Source organism: Camelus bactrianus, chromosome 3, assembly GCF_048773025.1.
Source record: "Camelus bactrianus isolate YW-2024 breed Bactrian camel chromosome 3, ASM4877302v1, whole genome shotgun sequence".
Taxonomy (NCBI): domain Eukaryota; kingdom Metazoa; phylum Chordata; class Mammalia; order Artiodactyla; family Camelidae; genus Camelus; species Camelus bactrianus.
This window is the reverse complement of record NC_133541.1, coordinates 68,821,552-68,849,536: the sequence shown is the minus strand read 5'-3', so window position 1 is coordinate 68,849,536 and position 27,985 is coordinate 68,821,552. Positions and strand designations below refer to the sequence as shown.

General features: G+C 44.0%; 1 protein-coding gene across 6 annotated transcripts; it reads right to left on the bottom strand.

The window, feature by feature from the left end:
• Positions 1-183: 183 nt before the first annotated feature.
• On the bottom strand, positions 184-27,728 carry RGMB (repulsive guidance molecule BMP co-receptor b). Of its 6 annotated transcripts, none has more exons than XM_074360396.1 (7): positions 27,592-27,728; positions 27,035-27,273; positions 26,675-26,801; positions 25,992-26,067; positions 22,528-22,796; positions 16,911-17,419; positions 184-3,635 (listed from the first exon to the last, which is right to left on the bottom strand). In XM_074360396.1, exons 2-7 carry the CDS (start codon positions 27,041-27,043, stop codon positions 2,967-2,969), a joined length of 1,659 nt encoding a protein of 552 aa, XP_074216497.1. In that variant the 5' UTR covers positions 27,044-27,273; positions 27,592-27,728; the 3' UTR covers positions 184-2,966. The 6 variants fall into 6 exon arrangements, with proteins under 6 accessions (XP_074216497.1, XP_074216498.1, XP_074216499.1 ...); XM_074360397.1 differs by having other exon boundaries at positions 26,723-26,801; XM_074360398.1 differs by lacking the exon at positions 27,592-27,728 and adding an exon at positions 27,396-27,530.
• Between the last annotated feature and the right edge of the window lie 257 nt (positions 27,729-27,985).

The window sequence follows — 27,985 nt, the reverse complement described above, 5'->3', positions numbered from 1 at the left end:
TTTAGAATTTAAAGAGGAAAAACTACAATAGTGGTACAGTTTGGAAAATAATTGAGTCTGTGTTCAGGCAGTGGACTTACTGTCAGTAATCATGAAGGATTTTGCACGAAGACACCCTCAGTCCCTTTCTTCTGCTATTTCTCAGCTCTTCCAGCAGGTGTCACTATAATCACAGAACAAACATTCCACAGCATGGTATGTAACTTTATTTTTCTAGCATAATAATTTAAAGTATTTACACACTGCACACTCACTGTTTTACACAGATACTTATTCATATACCTATGAACCACATCTAAAGGTTTCTTTGCAAAGACTCGACACACTGCGGGGGTTTCCAAGCATAACAAAGAGAAGGAAAGGACAAAAAAATGTTCTGAGTCTTTTAAAGACAGCCATGTGGAGCATCTGTGAAAACCAGTGTTTTCCCACAAGTTTTAAGCTCCCCCAGAAGACCTCTGAACAACTACAGCCTACCTACGTGTTGGTATGACCCGAAACTCTTCTGGTTAAGGAGGATTTCGAAAACCAATGTCCAAGTAGCATTTTCTTTAGACATTCTAGAAAAGAAACAAGAGACGATAAACCAGGCCCTTCTCAAGAGAAATACCAGTATTTCTGATACAGTTATCTGCGGGCATGACTGCATCATACAGGGACACTGATTATACAGGGGGAATAGCTAAACTCACTGGTACTAACCTTAGTGATGGAGAGGACGCTTGTAAGCATCCTTTCCAGGAAAATGATATGGCAAAACCACCCAATTTCCTTTTCTCAGCTGTGGATAGAGGTGGTTGTTTTGCTTTCCCTGACAAGGACAAAGGTATATTAATCATATACACTCTAAACCCAGATACTGTAGAAATGTCTACTATTATTTTTACTTCACTTTTAGACTATTTGCACAAAAATAGTGGTTAGAAGTACCCTAAATACTTTTCCTTCTTCATTCTACTCAATTACATAACAAAATCACCAGCTAACTATAGCTTCTGAACCTGGCACATGGTTCTGTAGGTGAACAAAAGCAGTCATAGTTCAGAGCTGATGGAAGGTAGGCCCCCCAGTCCGGCCTCTATAAAACAGTAACAGGTTTAGGTTTCAACTCTCTGGCACTGCACCCTTAGTAAGAAGCAGGACACCTTCACAATTTTCCCAAACAGGTCAAGACTACTCTCTCATGTACCAGAAGAAGGTTGAGAGGTTTGCCGCCTCTGGATGAATCCACAGCTCCATCCTGTGACTGAATGATAGGTCAGCTCACAGAGAAACAGAACTTCACAGAATGACACCCTCCTTTCCTGCCAGTCTGGGCCTCTGGCAGTGCCATATCAACAGGACAAGGGAAGGGAAGACACTATCTGGCCAACTAAAACCAAGCACAGTCTTGACCCAAAATGCTAAGTATTGAAAGTTCATTAATTTTTGCTTGCATTTATGTAAATGATTAAGGTAAAGGACACATTCTATCACTTCTTCTTGGAACCAAACATTTACATTTTAGATCTAACAATGTAAACCTACCCATCCTGCAGTTCACCATCTCACTGTGCTTGCCTTTTGCTGGTGGTGCTTTCCTTTTGCAAGAGATGCCAACAATGCAATGAAAGAAGCAAAGAGATAAGTTTACTTTACAGCGATTTCACCAAGTTATGTGAGCAACTGACTAAATAATATTCACCTACAGACGTTAAGAGGGAGAGTAACTGATTACACAGAGAGGCCACCTGGGGTGCAATGCTGCCCGAGAATGTCTGGACTAACCTGCACCCAGAGTTAGCTGCGTACGGAGCCAGGCCAAGGAAGCTCTTCTGTCTTGAATGCCCTGGTCCATTTCATCATGCACACAGATTCATCAAAAACTGTAAGACCACGGTGTAAAGGGCAAAGAAGGGTGGAAAACTTGGTGATAGGATCTCGGCCTTGATATTAAAGAAAGAACCTAACAAACCCCAGTCCCTGGGCTCCTAAGGTGTTTCTGGGCCCAAGCAACCATGGAAGTGAAGGCTAAGAACGTGGGCTTGAACAAATTACAGAGGTAAAGACAAGGCCTGATTACTAAACTTATGTTTTTGCAGTTAGTTTGTTCAAGGCAGAATAGAGTTAAAAGAGAGGAAAAGCTACAGTTTAAACAGGGGTAAGGGATGACAAAGTCCGGGAGCTACTGGGGTCTAGCAATGCCTGGTATTTATCTATGAAATTGCCATTGCCAGCCCCTTTTGACCTATAAAAACAGCAGTTTCATATGGTTCAACCTACCATACTCTTTAAGTGCTGAGCTATAACAATCATTCCTAGTTACTAAGAACTGTATTAATATTCTCCCCACCCTCTGAGAAAGTGACAGCTGTTAAAGAGGGAGAGGGCTTCCTAGAGATCAGTGTTTAACAGCGCCAAAATCACCCGAAGAGGGGTTAACTGTCCTTCCAAATCAAGCTGGGGCAGAAGAATGGGGTGAGGACCTAGCTCAAAGGAACGAGGCGGCTGCACTTGGAGGCAGCAGGTGAGAGCCGCACGTGTGGTGATGAGCAGCAGCAGGAAAGGACAGGAGGGCGCAGCCAAGAAGAGCCACAGACAACGTCGCTGGTCATCTTCGGAGGGAACGCTGCATATGATGTCTGTGCATAGGTACTGTATACATACTAACCAGGTACACACATAAATATTTAATATATAAAAAATAAAGTGCTTTCTAACAGGTCCCAGGCAGGGACATTATAAAACATTTCACAAAACTGCAAAACAAAATCGATACAATCAAAGAACACTACATCCAACATATGTGAGAACAGTCAAACACAATATGTACAATCAGGTGGGTGTCCCAGGACAAACATCCTGCCATATACATGGTATATACATATATACTCTTTTACTCAATATATTATGACAATATATATTCTAAAATTTTGTTACAGACAAAAAAAAATTAAAAGAAAAAAGAAAAAAACAGAAGACAACCCCTACAAAGACACAATAAGGATCAAGCAGGCGAGTCCTAGACTGACAGACACACAGCTGCCGCCGCGGGGGGCGCCCCGGCCGCTGCTGGGGAAAATGTGCCAGCGCTCCTTCCTGGGGTGCAACGCCTCCACGTCCTCCAAGGCACTGTGGGCTGCGGCGGTGAAGTTGGCGTCGCCGGTGGTGAGCAGGTCAAAGACACAGGACTGGAAGTAGATGTCCTTCACCGGCATCTTCTCGTGGCACTGCGCGTTGGCGCTCTCCAGTGTGTAGCCCGGCCAGGCCGGGGCCGGGGAGGAACGGGGCGGGCTGTGTCCCAGGATGGCGGACACCTGGCCCTGCCCGTCGTCGATGCGCTCGCTCAGGGGGCAGCCGTTCACGCACAGCTGCAGGTCCTGGCTCTCCTCGTAGGACATGGCCAGGTCTTCGGGCATGCGGATGGCCAGGGTCAAGTAGCGACCCAGCTGCCGCACGAACACCGTGGTCCCTATGTAGCGGGCATGCATCTCCACGTAGCGGCCGCTCTCCCTCTCCACGATGCGCAGGCTCTTGGCGTCGCCGTCCCCACCACTGGTGCTGCCGTCCACAAAGGCGGCCGGCAGGTCATCTGTCACAGCTTGGTACACCTTCTGATCGGTGCACTCAGGGTGGGCTTTGAAGATAATCGTGATCTGTGGGAAGCAATGCGCACAAAGTTTAACACGAGGGCAGGACCATAGGATGGTCCATGCCTCCAGAGCAAGAGTTGAATGGCTCCATTCTGGAGTTGAATGGCTGGAGAGACAATCTCCAAACTCAGCCCATTTGCTCCTGCCTCATAGGTGAATGGCGTCACTGTTAGGGAAAATTATAAGTCCTGTGTATTTAGAATGAAAATTTTAACAGAGATCCAGGGAATGTGCATCAGGAAAAATTTTTTCTTTACTTTCCTAAGACAGAACAGTGCTGCTGTTGGGATATAAGCAATTTTTTCAACTTGCATTTATTTAGTGATTGATTGAGGTACTGGGGACTGAACCCATGGCCTCCTGCATGCTAAGCATCAGCTCTACCACTGAGCTATACCTCTCCCCCTGGGATACAGGCAATCTTTATTGATAATTTGTATCTTATCTCCTCCTAAAAACAGATGAGGCATGGTATAGTTCTGGGGGGGGGGGAGATTCCTGAGTTAGGCAGAAGCCCTTAAAGGCTTAATTAACAATATACCTTCCAGAACTTTGATTTCTAAAAAGATTCTGTTGGACTGTGAAACCATATCCCATGTCTCATCACTACAAACTTGCTCATCAACACTGAGGAAGAAGAGGAGAGCTGGGGAGGGGGCTGTCCCAGCAACAGCTAGCAATCTCGTGCCTCAGGAAAGTCTTCTCTAAGCCCCTTAACCAAATGTTGCGCATGACTGACTAATCCCCATGACAGGGAAACCACTTGGCAAATGCAGCTCCCAGCACTGGCAGAGAGTAAGTACCCTAAACCTAGTTACAGCAAATGTTTTCCCCAAACAGCACCAGGTCCTTTCAACTTCCCTGAAATCTGTTCCCCAGTCATCTCTTAACTCTCCAAATGAAGCAGACAATTCATGGAGAACAAACTACTGATAAGGCAAAAGCTTCTCTTTGGTGAATCCATTTCCTTTCTTTAATTAGAACAGTTACTTAAAGATACACTTGGAGCACCTTTACCTCCAACATCCTCAGCATCTCTGGTACAGGTGAAGGAAGGAAGACCACCAGGAAGAGACAGGGCTTTCTGGGGCTCACAAGGTGGGAAAATGGTCCCAAAGGAAAGAAAAAAGACTACATTTGGACATCTGAGTTATTATCAGTAACTGAGAGAATAGCTTATTCTTCTTCTTGAGGGAAAAAAGAAGTATCAGGTGACTTCAGTCAAGGAGTCAGGTAGACAGACACAGGCCAAACACGCTACGAGTGACTACAAGCACGAGAGGGACCCTCCCGCCTCCTGCAAAGGACCTAATCAAAACAATGGACCCTTGTTAAAAAGACCAGAAAATGTGCTGGCCCCGCTCCCCACCCTTTCTCTGCAAGTCCTCACCACCGCCCTCAAGTTTATGTCTCAAGCTTTCTCCCCAACTTGGCGAGCATTTGCTCACACGATTTAATTCCACATGCTCCCACTGGTGCTACTTGACTAGAATTTTCCAGCCATTTCATCTCACTTCAGCCAGTTATAAAGCCAGATCTGAACCAGCTGTGCTGCAGCAACTGGTTAAATTCATATCCGTTGTTTGCAGCTGCAACTAAAAGCCAGACAATGTGCTGTGAAAATGCGTGGTTTTCTCCCTTCCTAATTAACCTGAGCCACAGTTTAATTTCACGACCAGCCTTCTCACATTTCAACACCTTCTTAACAACCTGAAGGAGGTGTACCAGAGATGATTTCAGGAAATTTGTTGTGCATCCAACCATAGGACCTTCCACAGCGAATGGAATTTTGAGCTAGATATCTAATGGGACTATAAAACAGATTTATTTGGTGGCTCTAAAGACAGTTTGACAAGTGTTTTTTTTTTTTTTTTTTTTGCTTTGTTTTGTTTCTTCTAAGGCAAGCTGGGATCCCTCAGAGGTGAAAAGATTAATTCAAGTAAATTCTGCACCTGAAAGAGTTGAAAGTTAATACAGATGGCTAAAATAAGGGTCAGTAATAGACTTTTCATAGAATCGCTACCCACATTTTCAACTAGAACACTCACACTCAAAGAATAAGTGAACTCTTCTACAACAGCTAAGTAATCTGTTCTTCTAGTCTAACAAACCTCAAATTTAAACCACCTTGGCATTTTTTGTTCACCTTAGGAAAATGAAAGAGGAATTAGTTTTGTTGGGACAACACAACAGAGAGATCCAATTCCAAACAAGTTTCCAAAAAGGCAAGCAAGGGTCAAGAGTGCACCGCTCCACGTCTCACCTAGTCTCTGTTGTTTTCATTAAAAACACCAATTCCAATTCAGGAATCACTGCAAACACCTCTCACATTATTGTCCTCTGCTATGCCTGTGACACGAACAGGAACTCCCACCCCTCTAGAAGATCAAGTGAAACTTAAAGCTTGACCTCTGCACTACTACCTACACTTACAGAATATTCCAGTTTACCTAACAGGTTTTTGTCTGTCTGTCCAGTTTCCTTGGCGTGTTTTCTCTATGACACAACGAATCTGGTATTTCTCTTGTTGTTCCTCTTCTAGGTGAAATACTTTCTCACAGAGCATACATGCCCTTGAATCAAAATGCTGAGGCTGACGGACTGATCTCAAAGCACGAGAGAGGTTTCCTGAGTGGTCCTCTGTAGTTGAAGTAGGTACTGAAGAGGTACCTAGAGATACAATCAATGTCAATGCAGAAAACGCTGGGTAACAGTTTCATATGTCTTCCAAGTTTTGTAATGTAATTTCATTCCTCATACAATTACAACTTGAGGTCTGAAAAAGCAAGCACTCAGCCATGAAGGGCCAGAAATTCATTTTCAGATTCTGTCTCCTTCAGAAATACGTAACTTATTCACTCTTAAAAATTCTTACTTTAAAAACATTCAAAATTTAATTGGAATATTTGGAAATTCCACACGTTTTACCTTTCCAACTGGCGGCCATAGGAGGGTAAAAACAGGACATTCAAAATTGGATTCTAAAGCTCTCAAACAGACCACTTAAAGACATCAGCTGTGCTACTCACTCCCCCTTCTAGAACTGATGCAAATGCTGTAATAACTCAATTTGGCACATCTGTTCTATGCCACACCATTTATTATTGATGGACGGCATTTCTGTGCATTTAAAACATCAATGCCTTTTGTTAAACCTCCCCTACCCAGCCCCTCCCAACCCCCCATCTCAGACAACCCACTCCAGTCTCCTCATTCATTTTTAATGCCTCACTCCCTGAGATCTTTACCACCCACAGGGTCTCTTAGGAAGAAAAAGATAGCAGCTACAAATCAACCTTTCTACATGTGAAAGGCAATGAGGAGTTAAGGTCTGCTGTGAAATACCAATATTTAGAGGCACCTGCCTCTCCTTTCTACCAGGAAAAAGAAAAAAAAAAATCAACAAAAAAACGAGGTAGCCAACAAAAAGGAGAGCCAGGCACTCACTGCCTTGCCAATGTTACAGACAGAGCTTCCTCAGGCTCAGCCAGCCCTGCAAAGTGCTGCGCAGAGGTTTTCAAACAGCAGAATTCCCCACTTAACTCTTTGTGCTTATTGTATTTTGGAAGAAACATTTATCGGTGTTTAATCAGGCCATTTTGCACTGCAAAACAAGTGCAGGACCTTCTCAGAATCCTCAAATACCACAACTGGACTTTTAGATCAAGGGACTCCCACCTCCTGGATTAAGATGGGCCAGCAAACTGAACTGAAATAGTCAGAGAAATCAGTTTGGAACACAGGAAAACACAACTTTGATATGTACCTGGTTAAAATTCTGCTTGTGTTAAAGGAATATAAAATGAATTTTATTTCATATAATTAGCTGATACAGCTACTTCCTCAGATCCTCTGGGTGCAATTACAGGCCATGACAACAGGCGACTGTGGGAGAGGAAGTGGACCTGTGCCCGTGGCCCCTCTGCTCTGACCCAGCTCAGGGGCAGCCCCTACAAGCCAACCGCGAGGCTAAGCAAAAAAGAAACCATTCCAACAAGACCACATGCTTCAAAGGAAAAACATGCGTGCTCTATCTCCAGCTCTGAAACACCTAATCTTTACTTCTGAGGGCCGATCTTTCTAAACGTGGAGAAGTCAGAGCCAAGGGAACCCTGAAGCACGGAGAGGAAGTAGAGGCCTTTGAAGGCACCTCTTCCAGTGTTTGCCCTGGTTACCCACCCCTCGCCCGCGTCCCTGCCTGGCAGAGAAATCAGGCATGTGTATCTCGGGACGGAGAACTCTGGACCTCTCTATCTTGAAACAAGAGCAGGAAATAAGAGCATATTCAGCTAGAAAAACTTCCTGTTTGGACAACTTCATATAAAACGTAGGAGACGGTATGTACCATATTTAAGGGAAAAAAATGTTGGGTTGGTTAGTAATTGGTGCTATTGACACTTTTCCTGAAAAACTAAGAAAAAAATCCACTAGAAAGGTGTGAACTTAATAAACTGGATGTCATTTTACCACCACTATCAGCCTGTATGTCAGCTATCTACCTATAGGAAGTCTGAACTTAAGACCTACAAAAGTGTATTTTTTCTTAAATAACTTCATTGGACTAGGACAAGAGACTAACAGGAAGACAGGAGTACATGTGTTTAAAAGAAGTGTGGTAGGGGAAAAAAATCACTCTAGAATCCTTTTAGGGCTTGAATGAGACTATAAGAACGTTTTCCCTTCTAAAGAGGTAACAAAATAGGTTTCTCTACCCTGACGAGTCTCTTTCTATAGAGCTCTTGGTCTAGGAGCACTTACAGGATTCTAGAGAAATGGAATGGATCAGACTTCTTTATTCCTCAGTGTTGCCCTAGGTAATGCATGCAGGAACAAGGGCTGCCTTGGCTGCTGGAGGGGTTCTTGGCAGCAGATGGAGAAAGAAGAAACCAAACCAGAGGGGAAGGACACCCACAGTTGAGGCTGCTAGGGTGGTCCAGGGGAGAAGGGGAGAAACATTAAGCTCAGTGGTTGGAAAGAGCATGTGAGAGAGAGAGAGAGAGAGAGAAGCAGGCCCAGGGATGGCACATAAAAGGGACAGGCAAAAAAAGGAAAGAAAGAAAGGAAAGAAAGAAAGAAAGAAAGGAAAGAAAAAGGAAAGAAAGGAAAGAAAGGAAAGAAAGGAAGAAAGGAAGGAAGGAAGGAAGAAAGGAAGAAAGGAAGAAAGGAAGAAAGGAAGAAAGAAAGAAAGAAAGAAAGAAAGAAAGAAGTCAACTTCCAAAGAGCAATTTCTGCACACTTAAAACAAGGAACGCTGGAGTATAAATAGGCTCAGAGGCAGGGAAATCGGCCAGTTTCCTTGTAAAGACCAGAGCTATTGCAGCGCTGAGTTTGGGGAGGAAAGGCCTCTGGTCTTCACAGTCTTAGCATTCGGAGAACTCCACAAGGGACTTCTTATTTGTTTGTTGCATCCAGACTTCACATTATGAGGAGGCCAGCAAATGTAGAACTCACTATGCTTCTGACGTGAAGTCAGGCATGTGTGGACAGTATTACAGGCCTAGGCTGCCACTGTGCTTTAGACCAGAGGCTAAAAATATTCTGAAAGGTGAGAGCCAGGGCCCAAGGCAGTAACTCCAGGGGCAGGAATCTGCCCTAGCTGGTCTTGCTTTCAGGGATCTCCCTCCTCATGGGGGTGGCAGGACCTTGGGCAAAGGCTCTGGGCCTTGGTTCAGCACAGCTGTTTCCCAAACCCATGGGGATTAGGAAATCACAGCCTCTTTGATCATTTTTTCAGTTTTGGGAGTTGATTCAAAAAGCAAAAGGGCTTGAAGGCCTTCATGATATACTCCTTTTCTGTCACTTCTAGGTTCAATTTCAGGTTCTCAGGGCTATTAAAAAAAAAAAAAAGGAAAGGAAAGCCCACTCAGGAACTAGGTGGTTAGAGGCAGTGACTATACATTTCAAGAAGCCAGTTAACCAGAAAGCTACAGAACAGTCTCCCTCTGTCTTCACCTTCCCGAAGCAGGGAGAGAGGAAGGCGTGGACACCACACCAGTGCATGTGTGTGCAAGTGTGTGGACGTAGACCCACCTTTAAATGGCAAGATTAACCCTGACCCCCATTTCAGGAGCACATGCAGAGGAGATGGGAAGTCAGTGTTTAAATGCTGTCACATCAGTTCTATACACAGGAATACATCCTACTTTCCAACACTGAAAGAACCCCACTAGACGTAGACAAAGGTTCTGTGGGCTCCAAGTCTTAAAATAACCAACTCACTGGGTCATACGGAAATCCTCTCTCCACAGACCGTTCCACCTGAAGTTCTTTCTAGACTCAGCAGCACTGTTTTCACTGGTTAAGTTCTGTATCTTAGGTGTGTGTTGCTGTTCTTGTCAGTTATCACTTACTGACAAGCTGAGCGGTTTAAGAAGTCCTGAAGTTACCCCACCCACAAGAACACAATTCACGACAGTGGAAAAGCGAGTTCTATGGCAGTCAAAACAAACAAAGACAAAATGGGAAAGGTAGCATTCTCATTGTTCAACACTGTAGGTAACTCTTACATGCCACATTCCGCACAGGCAGAAACTGTTTGGTTAGCATTAATTGAAGCCAACAAAAAAAGGGTACCAACCATCCAATGTTTCCTCCTTGCCCCTTCCTCTCAAAATGTTGACTCAAAAGAAAATTTAACAGGGTAGACAGAGATATTTGGAAAAGTGACAGAAAAACAAGTTCTAACTCTCAGCTGTGTATCAGACTTGGCCTCGTGCCTCTGGTTTAAGCTATGGAGTGTGTTACCTGTTTTAAAGTCGCAGAGGCCCACAGCACCCACACGGAATCCTGCCTGGCTCAGGCAGGAGCTGGGTGAATTGCACTTACAAATGGGAGATTCTGAAGCTCCCCTCGCTCTTTCCAAACCACCTCTGGGACAGAGGCAGTGGCACAGTAAGGAAGATTCAAAATATAAAACTGGAAGATACACTGACAAAAATTTTACACATTTTTAGATGGTTTCCACTAACATCTATGTTTCTTCATTCCAGAGACTAGAAAGACGGTAAAAGACCCATTACTCAGGGTATCTGAATGTGCATGGACAATTTAAAGGTGTTCCTCGCTTGGGAAGTACAGCATCAAGAATAACCAAGGTAGGCCCACTTCTGTCTATGGAGCTAGTAATTTCTCCTCTTTTTTCTGCTTCCTTTCCTCACGTATGCTTGAAAATCCTTTTACCTCCAGACAATCTGCCAAACCTATATGAAGCAAAGTTGACTAGTTCCTGGGCCTAAGATTTTATAATTCAGTACAAACAAGAGCTATGCAGGAAACAGCTGATTTCTGCTCTTCTAAAAACTATTCTTTAAATAGTTTCAAAATTGTTTCTATAGTAAATAAGTGCAGGGAGGATAAGGATATCTAAGACACGCTTTTGTGAGTTTTAAAGATGAGATGGGACCCTGAAAAATGAATTTAACTAAGAACTGGCGACTCTGATAGTCAAATTCCTTAGAAAGCTTTTTAATATTAAAGCAAAGATCAAAAATCTTTCAGAAGTTGCAGCCAGGGTTCTAGACTCTGCTAGATTATATAGGACTGAGAAAACCTAGGGGGAGGTGAGGAGCCACTTATGGGAGGTGGAAAGGGAGACTGTGCCAAATCCTAGGGGTAGAAACACTGACCCATGACAGTGACCAGTGGGGTGGGTTATGCCCTAGGTCCAGCAGCCCATCTCTCTGGGTCACTCTCCTGTTCCTTCCTAACACCCGAGACAACTTGTTGAGTAGCAGCACTTGAAACCAGTTCATGAATGTGGACCACCAATGTTCTGAAAAGAAACCTTGAAAATAGCTGTTTTGTCACATAAACCCAACAATTCTCCACCAACAGCTGCAAATTTTAGTTATGTGTTTTAGACTGAGGCAGAGATTACATTCACCTCTGCATCTCCCATACACAATAGGCCCTAAATTCTTGGTATTTCAAATGCAGAACCAAACTATCATACATTTGATCAGAGAAATGAGTATAGTATACTGAGCAGGGAGATACAACTGCAAGCTTCTTTCCCATCTGTTCCGCTATATGCCTCAATTGGTCTTTTTTTTTAAGCATTTCTGCAAAACAAGGAGGACCATGACAAAGAGAAAATCTTAAAGGGATGGCAAGAATTACCTGAATAACAGATATTCACAATAAAATAAAGAGCAATCTCAGATTTTAAGGATTAGTTACAATGTCTCTGCCAGACATTTGGTGCTCTCCAGAAGAAAAGGGCTCTATATTCTCAAAGAAAATGCCATATGCCCCCCCTGCAATGATGCTGCATGCAAGAACAGTGACCATGTAGTCAAAAGATAATCCAGCAGATGGGAGAATGAGGCATATCAGTTCACGAAAATAAGAACAATCACCACTGTGGAGTGTACATTGTCTCCATCAACATACTAAAAAGGTAACCGGTTACAAAAACTTGGCTACAGAAAAATGTACTAGGCCTAGGGTCAAGAGAGGACAGATTTCCAAATCTTGATGCAGAGATATGCTTAAAAACCATAGTTGAGAGCCTTTGCAATGCAGGCACCTCTGGCTCTGATTTTGTAACCAACAGAGAATGACCCAGAAAACTGGTTTACATGCCCACATACTGCTGTCAAACAACAGTACATGATAAGACACATCAGAAATGAGGAGAGGGCCCAAATCATGCTCTAGGACCTTACAACTGAAGAGTGTTTTATCCCAAGGGAACACCTTGGGTTACACAGTTTGAAGAAGACAGCAAGCAAGAATGAGCCAAACCAACAAAGTCTTTCTGTATCTCTACTATCAACAACCAGTGGAAGTTTTCTGGACATTTCCCAAAAAGTAGCTAGAGTTTGAAAATTAGAAATAATTATGGACTTCTGAAAATACAGATACTTGATGGGCAGGGTCTCTTCCCATGCTACGGACAGGCCAAGTGCTTCTGCCCAGGGGATTATCAGGAGCTGGTGGCCCACAGCTGAGTGGCACCACAGTACACAAGGTACCTCAGAGAGTGGTCACCTGGCCAACAGTCGCAGGGCTTGGTCAAGCACGAAGAATACACCTTTTTCCCCAAATCAAACTGCCTGAAGGTAAGCCATCTTTTCTCACTAAAGGAAGAAGCACAGAAAAATCTGTAGCAGAACATCTACATAAAAGGACTTGCTGTCATCTCAATCCTCCTTTTTACTTGTAATTTTGTTTTAATAAGGTTAGAGAATAGGCTAAGAAAGCTCAAGTGATGGGAAAGGACATTAAAACAAAAGAAAAAATAAAGCAAATGTATCCAAATTACTTGCAAAAAGTAATTTCTAAAAATATTGCTATTGTTTAGGTAATAAATGCATTCTTGAAATTTTTTTAGAAAAGGGATTTTTAAAATTTAAGTGTAGTCAGTTACAATGTTTCAATCTCCAGTGTACAGCATAATGTCCCAGCCATGCATATACATATATTCGTTTTCATATTCTTTTTTATTATCGGTTACTACAAGATATTTAATACAGTTCCCTGTGCTATACAGAAGAATTTTTTTTTAAATCTATTTTTATATATAGTGGTTAACATTTGCAAATCTCAAACTTCCAAATTTATCCCTTCCCACCCCCTTTCCCTGGTAACCATAAGATTGTTTATTATGTCTGTGAGTCTGTTTCTGTTTTGTAGCTGAGTTCACAGTGTCCTCTTTTTTCTTTTTTAGAAAAGGGATCCTTTTCAATGCCCCTGAGAAACTGATGATTTTAATAAATGCTACTAGGAATACATTTATAAAATAATTTATTCCAAAACCACCTTCTGTAATCATGGCACATACAATCCCTTATTAAATCCACAAAGAGAGATACACAGATACACAGAATGAAGGAAACAGGAGCTGAGACTGAGAGGCTGGCAGAGAATGTGGAACGGAAGGTACAGAAGTCCAGCATCTGCACAGATGATCTGATGATCTGGTTTACTGATCTGTGTGAGGCCCAGGAGAGCTACTGCCATGTATCCCCCAGAGTCTAGATTATGTGGACTACCTCCTTCGCCCAAAACAAAAACTGCTTTTCTTCCCATGCAGCCAAGTCTGCCAGTTGAGCCTGTCCCTCTCATCTCTCTGCAGGCCTGAAGCCGCCCCTCACAAAGGTGCGGAGGGTGGCCCAGAGCTGACGTGGATCTCAGGTGAGGGGTGTGGGTGTGGGTGTGCCAGGAACCCCTGCAGTACCCCTCAGGCAGCAGACGGGGCGTGGGGATGAAAAAGCAAAACACCCGAGTCTAGTCTTTAGTTCAGGGTGGAAATGAATGGATCCTTATACACAACAATTACAGTATCACAACTGGCCAGCCTCTAACAGTATGGTAGCATTGGTCAGTCTTTAAATCTACTGACACCGAGCATATAGGCTATTAAAGATTCTTGACCACAACAAGGATGACACACTATCTGCAATGTGTTTTCCTGGCTTACCTATATACATGAAGGTCTCAGTAAAGCTGTAACTCATAATAAAAAATTCTTCTGAAAGATTTTTTTTTTAAAGCATTGCAGTAGACAGCAAGGAAAAAAATTAGATCTTTTTTGGAACTTACTTCATATGTACTTTTTTTGGTCTCATATTGTTTTTATTTTTATTGCCATCATTTTTTAATTGCTTGGAATTTTTTTTTTAAAGGTCTTACTTTGGCCCTGGGTAGGTAAAAGGAAACTGCACTGCAAAATTTTAGGCCTTTGTTTGGTTTAATCAGCACAAGCCATACCAACATGGAGACAGGCCTTCAACAGTAACCTTCCAGATGCTTCTGGGGGCTTTGGAGAGAGTTACGAAAAAGAAGACGGAAAAAAACAACTACTAGAGGTCATGAAGCCATAGAGTAATTTGTTGCTGAACAGCATGGTCACCAGATGTGGGGAAATACTTTCCAACAGTGCAATTAAAGACCAAGCATTCTCATCGTCTGCCTGAATTTATGTTAGAAGATGGCTTTCCCCCTTTCCTTTCTGGAACGGGTGAAACCTTTGATCCTTACCAAAGTGAGAGAGGAAAACAAATCTGTACCTTTTATTTGCTAAAAACTATGATAGGTTCAACCACCCCTGAAACAGAACGATCTAAACTACTTCACTGTCAGTTATTCCATCTATATATTAGTACTCAGAAGGTAACCAGTTGTCCCCAAATATTTTCAATACAATCAGAAAAAAAAAATAGAAATCTGAAAGGTTGAATAACAAAGAAGTGCCATGTGATTTGATAGAAGGCATGGAGAATAAAACTTTGGGCTTGTGAAAAGAAACACAATACAGTTGACCTTTGAACAACAGTGGGGATTAGGGGCAAAGACCCCTGTGCAGTTCAAAATTCACATGTAACTTTATAGTTGGCCGTCCACATCCAGGATTCTGTGTCCAAGGATTCAACCAACCAAGGATTGTGTAGTACTGTCATACTTACTGTTGAAAAAAATCTACATAAGTGGACCAGTGCAGTTCAAACCCATGTTGTTCAAGGGTCAACTGTATTTTCCCAAGCACACAGCACTCAACATCAAAAGTATTATTCGAAGGTTACCCTGCAAGCCCTCAATTATTTGCATAATTGACGATGATTTTGTCCATTTCCAATGCAACTGCTTTCTTGAATTTTCAGTGTTATGTCTTTACAATGACTATTCCCAGGTCTTATGCCCTACGATTCCTCAATAATGACGGATTTTTGGCCATAGCTTGTCTTGTAACTTCGTAATTGTATAGTTTCATATTATAACTTACAGCATATACATATTTCAATATACAGATAGGAAAAATTATTTGCATACTTATAAAAACCAGAGGAGGAAAAGTTTGAGATACAAGATTTGGAAAGGCAAGATCAGGCTTTTTGGGAGCTGAAATGTAAACAGTTTTGAGTTCCCCTAAGAGGTCTAGAGCGATGTAATAGTCTTCTTGGTTCAGAGCAATGATTTCTAATCTTAGGTTTGTGACATACCCGGGGTGTCTCCAAGGTGTGTCTGGGAGTGTTATAAAATTCCTGCCACAAAATGCCAAGTAAAATCATTTAAATTCATTTAAAAACTATGCTACGTATGTTTGGAGGCAAGGGAGGGTGTTCTGGAATCAAAAGAACAAGTATTACAGAAGCTTTTTCCCTGTCAATTATACTTCAGTCCAAACCAACTGATGAATAGATAAAATAAACAAAGGAAATTAAACAAGATGAGATAATCGGTATGTATGATTTTGTGTTTGGGGGAGACAGGGAAGGAGCTGGTTACCTGGAACACTATTTTAGTAGACAACCCCTTTTGACCCCTTTATTTATTTACTAAGGCCTGAATTAGCACAGACTGGCAACTGGAAACCCAGTCATCGCTCCTAAACATTGGTGCCTTCAAGGTGGCTGAGGGGATCTCTTATGCAGTATTAGTTTCTTTAAAACAATCAACCAACAAATCAGACACTGGCAGCTAGGAAGGGTAAGCTTAACTTCATTTTGTCAGTTTCCCCCTCAGCTTCTGACTTCAGTGGTTATCCTGAGATTATGTGGGGTTATACATCCTTACTCTGTAATATCCAGTTCTTAACTTCCTTGGTCACAAGGTTAGGAACTAAAACACCCCTGTGGGTTTGCCAATGGGGAAGCTAATTTATAGCCATTACATTTTACTATAGCTTCCAAGTTTCCAATAAAATTTTCTGATGGGTTACCACCTCAGGCTTCACAGTGTTCTTTATTCAGAACATCCATTTCAGTCACCTGATAAATCTCAACATGGATTTCTTCAAGAGATACACACATCTGCACTCACACATCACTGGAAAAAAAAAAAAACTTTAAAAAAATTAAAAAAAAAATAGCTTTATGTTTTTCTTAATTTATTACTGTATTATTTAATTATTTTATTTTGATGGGCAGGAGGTAACCAGGTTTATTTTTAGAGGAGGTACTGGGGATTGAACCCAGGACCTCATGCATGCTAAGCAAGCGCTCTACCACTTGAGCTATACCCTCCCCCCAAAAGAACTTATTTTTTTCATTAAACAGGCCTGCCTTTCCCTAGAGAACCCAACTTCACTGTTTACTTTTTATTTTTCATATCATTGCCTATTTAAATTCAGACCCACATTTTACATAAGCCCTAGAATTCCAGCGAGAAATTTCTTACCAAGTAATTTTCATTTAATCTTCCATCCATCCTGCTAATTGTGTGCCAAGGAGACCAAGACAAGTTCCTTTTAAACTAGGTCTTTTGTATCACACTTCAAAAGTCTAAGAATCAAATATCTGAAAGCTGTAAGAAAGAGAAACAAAAAAGTATGCTTGCCTTATTTGTAGCAGTAGCACTGGATCCGGGGACCACCGGCACATTCGTCACTTGAACTGAAAGATAATTATTATCTATGAGTGGCCAGGCCCCTTCCACTTTGCATGTCTGGAAGTGATCCTTGAAAGTTCTAAGGTGAGGATCTCCGAACAAGCCACAAAAAAGGTAACTGGGAAGGTTCTGGTCCCCAACCCTGTGTTCTCTGGCTCCTGCGTGGCTGTGATAGTTACAAGGGTCATGGGTCACTTCAGGGTTGGTAGAGGATGTAGGTCCGTCCTTGGAACAGTTCCTCTGGCTCATGAGGTCACTGATACCCAACACGGCAGAATGGTAGACTAGGTTACCACGGCAGGCTTTTGAAGTTCGCTGGGTGCAGCCAGCATAGGCACGCAGAGCCTTGCAGAACTCAGAGTCAAAGCCATCAATGGCAGAGTTCAGGTGTGAAGTCAGGGACACAAAGTCTGTGGTACATTTCTGGATTCGACATTGGGCCGGCTGTTGGCAGTCACCTGTGGGAAAGAAGATAAGACCAAACATTTTTTAAACGCTTCACAACTCCCTGAGCTACATGAGAAAATGACATTCTCCTCTGGGAACTGTTTGTTCTATTTCATGGACTCCTATTTTAAGAAGGCCTTCAGAAATAGGGCTGTATTGTGCTTCCGGGCCTCTCACAAAGTATGCCACTGGGAGAAAAACTGCATGCAGCTAGTTAACTTTAAACTTTAAAGCATGGGCCATTGTGAGTAAACAGGAGTTGAGCCCAGTGTTCTTAAATTAAATTAAATTTAAATTACAAGGAAATGATAAATGAAATATTTGATCAGCTTTGTTATTGCTTATAGATTTTGAGAAAGATTAGTTTGGTCTAAGGCCAAGTCAAAGATGTGAACTTTGTTTTGATTTTTGAAAACTACATAAGTAATTTGCTTTGGAAAGCACTGTCTATGCACAAAACCACGAATAAACTCTGTGTACCTCAGGGAAGAGAAACCCCTAAATTATAACACGGTTAGTTAAAACCCCTTTATCCAATCCTAGTACAGCTATAGGGAAAGAATAACAAGAGAAAAAAAATCCAAATACTAAATTATTCTGCATTTCTTGAGGGATGTTTATCAACAAATTGTAAATAAACTAACACTTAAATCTCCTGGTTTCTACAAAGTGTAAATGTTCTCTTGAAAAAATAAAGTGATTGATTTGACCAAGTTAGTCACTTATCCTGCAACGTCCATCACCCTAGGATTCCAGCTCCCACACAGTTTATCAGTAGAAGTACACTGCATCAAAAAGTACACAACAGTGACAGGTGAGTCCGCCAACTATGTTTTTTGTTTTTTTTTTCCAGAACCAGAGGACTACAGGACATAGAATTCTTAGAGGATATATAAACTACTTTTTCCCTTAAATCAGCAATTCATATAAACTTTATAATTTAAGCAAAGCTAAAAGGAAGTAATGAAAAATCATGTATTACTGCCCTACTATTTAAAAAGTCAATTTTCAAATAATGTTTTGGCCCTAGCTTCTCATATAAAAATTTATAAAACCGTTCAAAGCATAAAAAGCAGAACGAACTGCATAGTAGAACATACTAGGTCAGTGGTGTGCAACAATCAATTTAATACCATATTCCATAAAGTAGGAACACCAGAATTACTGAGAAGAAAAATACTTTTCTTTATCACCCATCTAAGACTTTATAGAAATGAACTGTAACACGTATTTGTGTTACCTGCACATTCTCTCTAGGTCTCTAAACTATGGAGGAGACTTAGACTCTTCAAATCTTAAGTTCTTCATCTGAGAAATGAGTAGGTTTTTCTAAAGTAAAAACTCTGTGATCTTTTCTAGGCATAAAATATTTATTGTAGGCAGGGGAAAAAAATCAGTCAGTAGAGTATTATTAAGTATATAATTATTCAAGATTGGGGCATAACAAAACTTCAGGATAATATCAAGATTTAAGACTTCATCGGATAAAGACTAAAACTAACACTAATAATCATCTTAGGAAGATATTTTAATCTTTTCAGTAGTAAACTGCTTTTAAATCTGAATGAAACAGCCTGTAATCTGTTTCTGGCATCAGCTGGAAGAAAAGGGTAGGAGGTGACAACCTCTCAAGATGCTTCCCCCACCTTTTTTAAATTTCAAAGACCAAAAAGAGAAAAAAAATTCAGTCAAGATTAGGTATTTGATTTAACACAAGTGAAAAAGAAGATTAAAATATTTTAATATTTTGTTGCTATGGATTTATAGCTATCACTAAATCACAATTTAAAAAAATCACAAACACATCTTTATATGTTTGGCCTCTTTTCTATTAGCTCATTGCAAAGTTGACAAAAGCAGCTCCAATATTTATAGAATTCCTCTCTCCAAAGCAGATCAGATCATTTTTCAACTATTTTCACTCCAAAAAGCAAAAATGTAAACAAAACCCCAATCAACCAAGAACCCTAAGAGGCATTAAAGCCATTTTACAGATAGGAAAATCCTGGCTGGATTATAAAAACAGCTAGTATGAAGCTCGGGGCATGGTGCCTTCCCTCAAATCCTGTTTTCCTTCCTCCGCATGTCACATCTCCACTAAATTCCTGATTCTCAAGACAATACTTGATAGCTTAAAAAAAGATCAGTAACTACTGTGTCATTTCTTTTTTCTTTTGAAATCAGATTCACAATAAGCAGAAAGCAAGAAAATAAACTGGACCAAGATCACTCAGTAATGAACAGCTCTTAGACTACATACAAATGACAGCACAAGAACTTTCCGCTAAACTTGCAGTGACGATCTGTTCTTTTTATGGTCTATAAAATCTATGCGAGCATGCACTCACTTATAATTATTTCAAATGGTTATAAGATATCAAAAGTAAAACCAGCATGGAAACACAGATGCAACTGTTTAGAAACGAAGAGAAAAGCAGGATTTAGATTCCCAGCTTCTTTTTTTGTTCCTTTCCTCCCGTCCCCCCCCCCCCCCCCATGCATAGCAGGTAGGTGCCGATTCATTTGAGAAATCTCACAGAAAACAGAAGTCCTTGGGTTCCTTTGTTCTGGACGAGGTTTCTAACAGCCTTTCTGAATAGAGATGACAGGAGGGAGGAGGACTCACTAGAGACAGTGCATTCGGGTCAGCAGTTTCAGCTCCACCACAGGCTCCTGTATAATGACTAATTTGCAGTATACACCCAGAAATATCCAGGCTTCATGAATTTATAATGACAATGCACACTCTGACTGTTATAAGCGGTAAAGTAAGCCTGTCAAAATGCCAAGACAATGGCTGAGCAGAAACAATCGCAAGGATGTAGCCAAGAAGGCCATGAAGTGTATGAGTAAGCAAGGAACTCCCATATTGGATCTCCATTCAGGAAGTGCATAAGTTTGCTTACAGGGGGAAAAAAAAAAAGTAAAAGTACTCTTCATTTCTCAAGGGCAGAATTCAAAATCTGCAGCTACAGATCTATTTTTCAAATCAAATCATCTATGTATGGTGTGACAGTATTTTCATTCCAGTAAGTGAAATTTACTAAAGGATTTGTGGGTCTAGAGTTTTTATTAATGATTCAGACATAAAAACCTCACCATTCAAGACAGTTTTCTCAGTGCCAGGATGGCACATGTGAATCTGCAGTGCAATCACCAGTTTATGATAAAAGAAATGAGATATGCTGAAGTGAACAAAATGAGCCATATGGGGTGATGAGGCAAATTATATGGATCCAGGCATAAAACATATGGTAGCCCATCTGCAAAGAGTACTCAGCTAGGCTCCCTGCTCTGAGCAGAAACAACCCCAGCATTTCAATAGCACTGCTCTGCAAAGAAATCTCTCAAAAGGAGACCTCTTTTCTATAACCAGATTAATCGCTCCATTCCAACAAGTTGTCCACAGATATCACTCACCACAGCAACTCTGGGAAAATTCTAACAGAGGCTTTAGTGTGGGCACATTAGGATACTGAGAGGAGTTTCATATTCCAAGTTCGTGAACTGAGGCACCTTAATTTTCTAAACCTTTAAACCAACTTCTTAGGCCTTTCATGGGCCCAGCAAAGATATCTTCAAGGACCACATTCCAATCTTGTTTATAGGACCCTATGGCAACTAAGGGAAACAATATCGAAGCAGTCAAGAGGGACACAGTCCTGCCTACTACTTCAATTTCCGTTTCAAGAAACCTACACTCTGACATTATGGACAGTGATTTTTCACACAAAACACTCCTGAACAGATTATTCTGACACATCATGAAAAATTTTCCATGTAACTGTAAGCAGATTCGTATTATTTCCTAAGGTTCTAAAGTTACTAACTTACAGCCTTAATCATTGTAAAACTTGGTATTTACACACTTTATTAAGACTTCAGTCTAGGATTCCCCAAGAGACAGTGTTAAAATGCAGCTGTTACATCACAATGCAAAGTTACACAAAGTAAATTAAGTCGTCTCCTCAAATGACACATTTTTTCTCCATTACTTAAAAGACCTCCCGGATTTTTAACACCCCTAGTATGACTTAATAAATAAATAAAAATTACTCTGTACAATTGGGTGGCATTAAAGCCCAGGATTCTCCAGATTGCTGTCCTACAAAGATAGGACAAAAAGATCTCGAAGGAAAACTTATCTAATGCTCTAGTTGTTCTCAAACTAAAAGATAAATTATCTATCAACTTGATATTTTAAAAAGTTATTTGTCTAGACACACTCCGATAAGATACTTGTTTGTAAAGAGCGTCCTGGATTTTTTTCCTCCAGCTTTACTGAGATAAAATTGACATACTGTGCCAATGAAACCATTTAAAAAAGAAAAGTATCACATACTAAAAGGCTCATCTTCGCTAAGATGAGCGAGGAAGGCGTACTTTGCTAAGAACAGATTTCTCACAGCTGCTTCCACAGGCGAAGCGCCGACCTCCAGAAGGAAGCATGAGATCTGTCAACCTCTCCTGGGACCCAAAAACACGCGGCCAGTCACAAAGTACGAGTTTTCCCAAAAAGGTTGAAAGCTGAGTTAAAAGCAGCTCTCGCAAATACAAAAGAAATTCCAGTTTAAAGAAGTTTAAGTTACTTTGGGATTAACCCCTACGTTTTCAAACTGTGGTGAAAATCTTTCCATTTGGTGAGATTTTTCGCCTCGCCGCCCCTCCCAACTTTGAGAAGCAGCAGAAGGCTCCTTGCCTCCCCTCCGAGGAGTCGGCGGCTGCGGCGGAAACCTGATCCCAGCCTGACTTTCAGTAAACACCAAAGCAGAGTGCAATAAAGCATCCGGAACATTTGTCTGCGGCGCGCAGCCCCCGCCCGCTACATCTTTGATAAGTGGCTGTTGGAGGGGAGATTTATCAACGGTCCGAGCCGAAGGCGGGCAAGGCAGGAGGCAGGGCGGGAGGGGACGAGGCCTCTCCCCTGCGCTCTTGGAGCGCCGCTCCGTCGGCGACTGTTTCTGCAGCAGAGCCGCAAGCCCAGCTAAGGTGCATGTCAGGGGGTGGTGAGGCCTTTCCCGCCGCCCTTCCGCCCCAGCAAGCGCCTTCGGGACCTGGGGTGTGGAGGAACAAAGCACTTGGCCCTAGGGCTGGCTCCCCTCGAGGGTGCGTCTCGTACCTGCGTGGAGCAGCCCAAGGCTGAGTAGCAGCAGCAACAGCAGCGCCAGGGGCGGCGGGCAGAGCCAGGGGCGGCGGCGCTGCTCAGCCCCGGCGGTAGCGGAGGAGGCGGCGGCGGCGGCGGCGCAGGAAGATGCTGCTCTCAAGCCCATGCCCGTCCATGCAGGTCTCGTGGGCTCCGGCAAGGGCGGCGGCGCGGGCACCGTGGCAGGTCCGGGGCCGTGGCTGCGGCATGGGCCGGGGGACGCGCCTCGCTTCCTCTTCTTCCTCCTTCAGGCCCGCGTCGGACACGGGCCGCGGCCACCGCCGCAGCGAGCAGCGCGCCGCGGGCGGAGCGAGTCGGCGGCGGCGGCAACCGGGCGCAACGGCATCGTGGCGGCCAGAGACGGCAGCGGGCGGGGGCAGAGCGAGGAGGAAAGAAGACACAAAGACGGTGAGCGAGTGCCGAGCCCCGCCTGAAGCGCGCCGGCGTCCCGGCCCCGGCCAGCCTGGGCTCAGCGGGCGTGGAGCGCGGGTGTGGACCAACAGGAGGCGCACCCAGCCCCAGCGAGCAGCCGCCCGGGGCCCGGATATCTGCGCGTCGGCCCTCGCGCTCAATCTCAGCTCCGCTCTGCCGCCCCGCCCGCCCTACACCCGCCAATCCGCGCCGTCCCCACCCCACGCTCGCCCCGCCCTCCCGCCCCATTGGCTACTAGGCGGTCCTCTCGGCCCAGTCTGCCACTGCTAGGGTCCAAAGCGCCTGCTCCGCGCGTTTCCTCCCGCCCCCAGCCAGCCCAGTGTAATTCGAGTTCCGCGTCCGCCGGCTGCGCGTCCTGTCTGTTGCGCCCGGGCCCAGCCTCCCTCCCGCTCCCTCCCGCTCCCTCCCGCTCCCTCCTTCTCTCCTCCACCTCCATCAGCGACGACCTACAGAAACCGAAGACACCAACTCTCTTGCCGTCGTTACAAAAGAACGGGTTTTTGACCTCTCCTTGAGTTAATGTGATCAGGTTCCACTTCACTCCAAGGTTTTTATTAAAAATTTTTTTTTTAAATCATGCCCCACTCTGTTCCTCCGGCTCTGGCTCCTTGAAGGAAACGGGCGCTTTTACCTAGCGCGGTGTGGCAGGTCCCTTCTCAGCCAATCACATCCGCGGAACCGCGTCCCGAGCCTGTTGCGGATGTTAAGTGAAGCTAGCACCTAGTCGCGTAGGAAATCCGAATGTGACCCGCGGTCCGGAACAGATCGGATGGGCTGGGAAGGTACCTGCCAGTTCCCGGCGGAATTCGCTGGCAGCTGTGAGAGGCTCTGTTGTTCTTGTTTCTTTGACATTTCTCTTCCCGAAAGCAGGGAGAGGTCTGAGAGTGGGCGAACTTCAACGTGTTCGGTTACAGTGTAATTAGATTAATGAGGATAGTGAGTTTTTAATGCAGTGTAGAGTAATTATGCCATGATTTGTTGTTGTTCAGTGGCTTTTCCACAAATTTTCATAGTCTATTAGCAGATTAATTCAACGGCGGGTCAGTTGCTACTTTTGCGATTGTATGGATCCAATAATGAGGGGAAATGCCAATCGTCTGCCAGAGAACATGCTGCCAGTGGAGATATAGGAAGGCATGTTGTGAGGCTGATGATAGGTTCCAATTTGTTATCAGTAGGTGTGAAGTGGTATCTAATCTCAAGAATGGCCTAAAAGGCTGGGAGCCACTTCATACTGCCTTGCCTTTGCCCTTCTCCAAACGGCTCAGGACTGCCATTTTAAATTCACTTAAATACAAATCGCAGTCTGCCACTCTACCTGCTACATTACGCAGAATCTCTAATTAGGAATTTAGTATCAACCACGGAAGCGTTAATATTCCACATGTTACAATATGCTAATCAATGGACCAGGGTAATTGAGGGCAAACCTTCCATCATTCAGGCTTTCTCAATAGACATTCTGAATTGTACAAATACTAGGTCCTCAATGAAGGATGCCTATCTATTTTTACTGCAAGTTTTCATTACTTACTTATTACATACTATGATGACTCGAGTGGTAAACACACCTTTCACTGCCCAAGATATAATCCGAGCCTTGTGTATATCCATAATATGCTTAATAATAGCTTCAGAATTGCCTGGAGAAATGACTTCTGGGGGGAGTTATATGATTTTTAGGTAATATTGCAAAGTAAATACTGATAGACCAAAAATTTACTCTCTTGCAAATACTACATATAATCAATGAAATAAAGTTAATGAAATACTGGTAACTGTCTTTTAAAAGTAATCAAATGTGAACACTATCTTTCACAGGATTTTGCTAACAAAGACAAACAGTAAGATGTTTCTTTTTCCAGGATTTAATTCCACCCCTATGAAAGACACACCCCACTTTATTGAACACACTTTAAAACACATAACCAAGAATTAAGGATCAAATTCAGTTTAGTTTGAGTCTTCGCTCCTGATTTTCTATTAGTTTTCCTCCTTTTCTCTTCTCCCTCCTACATCCTGTTCCTTAAGTACAGGGGCGCTCTAGATTTTATCAACAGAGGGCACCCTCGAGTCACTGCAAATCCTAATGTCTTGAAATGGAACTGTTCTTTAGAAGAAAAACTTCATTTCTTCTAAGGTACTTTATTGCTCCTCTGTTGTAAAATTTGACAAACAAGATTTATAAGCTTAACAATTCACTTTTTATTGCTGCATAACCGTTCAGCTGGCTAGAGGAAAATGTTAATTTTCACAATTAAACCACAAGGTAGTTTCTATTTTCAAGACATTAGGTCAGTTGACACACTTGCCCGGTAAATTCGGACTATTACAAGATCCTGAATCCGCTTGGAAAGCCAGAGCAAGGTGAATGGTCACTTACAGCGCACCCACTCTCCCAGCTTGTATGTAGCAAGTTAAGGAGGATTTTAAGACTCTACAAAGAAAAATCCTGGGGAGGGAGCTAGAACACAAACATAGTATTGATGACTTATACAAGATTTTATATTTTAACCAGAAGATAACTGTGAAGTGATAGCATTCACAACTCACAAATCCACCGTTTCTTGCCACTTGTATTCCTCTTCCTTCTTCTTTGTTTTTAGGAAGGAAAGATGAGACCAGAACAGTATAGTTAGAGGATACAGCAAAGCATCCCATGGTATGAACGTGCAAAATGGACAGAATTAAAACACATGCCAGTTAACATTAATGGATTCTAAACAAGATGCGGTTTCTTCTCTTGAATCTTTATGTGATGTCTTAACTGTTCCCCTGTTAATATACAGAATCCCTATTTCCAGAAATCTAATACGACGGTCTCTGTCTAACAGATCATAGTGGGCAGCGGAGCCAGGAATCAGACCCGGGGTTGTGATTTGTGCAATCCATTCTAGAGTAACTAGGGCTCCCCGGCTGTTCCCCAGCTCACCGCGGACGCAAAGCAGGGGCTGAGGTAGCCCCGAGTCTGACAGCCCAGCGGCAAGCAGCTTGTGGGTTGTACTTACATCATTCTTAACCCTTCCGCTCCTGGAGGGAGCTTGGCGGGATCAAGGGGTCCCTGAGCTCCGGAACACGCAGGACCTGGGTGTGAGAGAAGAGACCCAGAGCCGGGGGTGAGCACTGCGCCCCCAGAAGGAGAGGGCCCGGGGCGTGCGTGGGTCTCATCACCCGAGCGTACACAGCGGGCCCCCGCGATCCCCGCGGGCTCCGCCGCGCCTCGCACCGCTCAAAGCAGCAGGTGCAAAAAGCATTTGGAAAGCGCTTGCCAGCGTGCGGAGGTAATGCGCTTCCTGTCCATTTATCTCAGGAAACCAGCGCAGCCTTCCCTTCCAAACAAAATTAACCTCTCATTAGCCAGCCACTCACTCCGAGAAGGCCTTAAAAGCTTTACCAGCTCGCTAATGTATTTAGGCTTTTCTTACAGGCAAACGCAGCGGCGGCCGTGGCTGCCATCCGCCCCGGGGGTTCCTCTGGGTTCCCTCGGGAGCCAACCGGTTACCCCCCCTCCCCCCCACAGCCTCAAGTCTGGGAAACTGTGACCAACCTGGATCCCGGTTTGTAGTACCGGGTAGACCCAACACCCTTGAACAGACTTCATGGCAGAAGCAGCCAAAACAAGTTCCCACTATGCCCCTAGTATCAAATCAATCCTCAGCTCCCCTTGTCCTCAAGGAACGGGTAAGAGTACCCAGGAGGAACTTCAATAGCCAGCTGTCCCCGGGTCGTGGGCGCTGACCCTCTTTGGAGCGCCAGCCCAGTTCGCTGAGGGTGCAGGAAGCGCTGATCAGCGGCGTGGAGATGGTGTTAGCTAGGATCTAGCCGATTCCAAGAGAGAAGAATCAAATGTGGTTCTAGGTCTGCAAGTGGCAAAAGAGGCCTTTTGGAGAGCTGGAGTTTTCTCACCCTGGCCCCCCCACCGCCCCAGGCTGGCAGATTTATACCACACAGGTGGACGGAGACCTAAACAAAACAGTCCCGGCCGCTGCCTGCCGCTTGCCCCCCACGTCCCCCCGGCCCACCGCAAACTTCAACAAAATAAACAACTCACCACAGGCATTCCCTTGTCTGCAGCGCGACGCTTGCCAGCTGGGAAAATAAGCCGCAAGCCACGCGGCCGGGGCGCTGAGGGAGGGCAGCACGGCGCCCGCCTCTCCCCCCCAGGTGGGGGCAGCGGTAACCGGGGGCAGGAGGGAGGCTCCTCCTCGGGGCTACTCTCCAGGTTCCCCCACTGCTGAGTGAGCGCCTGGCGAGGGGCTGCGCCCTTCCAGCTAGCGATATCTGTGACACCTAGGGGAGGGGACAGGATGAAAATTCCTCAATTCTCTCTAGCTTTCTCGAACCTGTTTTCTCTCCACTCCTGTCTCAAAAACCAAACCTAGGGCCTCCACCCCACCCCTCCAGCACCACACCTCCCCCTGCCGGCACAACCCGGATCCGTGCAGCACGTCCGCCGAGTGGCTGGTAGTGGTGTCCCAGAACCCCAGACTCCAGGTCCGGCTCCGTTCGCGCCTCCTTCACTCACACCCACTCCCCTAAGTCCTGCACAAAGACGCCTTTCACGCTGCCAGCGCCACCCTCCGCGCCGGCCGCGGTGCTTTTGCCCACCCGCGGCACCAGCCTGTTCTTGGTTGGTGATTGTGCCAGCCGTTGCCGGGGCAGGGTAGCAGAGAACGCGTGCAGGTTGTTCTTGCTCTGCGGCTCGGCACAGGCACAGATGTGGTCCCTTGCCCAGCTTTCCACCACTTTCTCTAGCTGTCCACCAGCGGCCACAAAATACACCCCTTCCTTCCCATAAATGATCATTGAGGGTCTTCCTAGTATGCCTAAATTGGAGAGTGTTGGGGAGCAGTCGTACTCTGGACTTTCGCCAGAATAAGAAATCCAGTGATTTTTCCTGTCCATCTAAATATGGCTTGAGTTTACAGCGGGGAGAGAGGATTAAGAGAGACATCTAAGACACAGGTGAGGAAGTATGTTATAAAGAACAAGCCTACGCAAT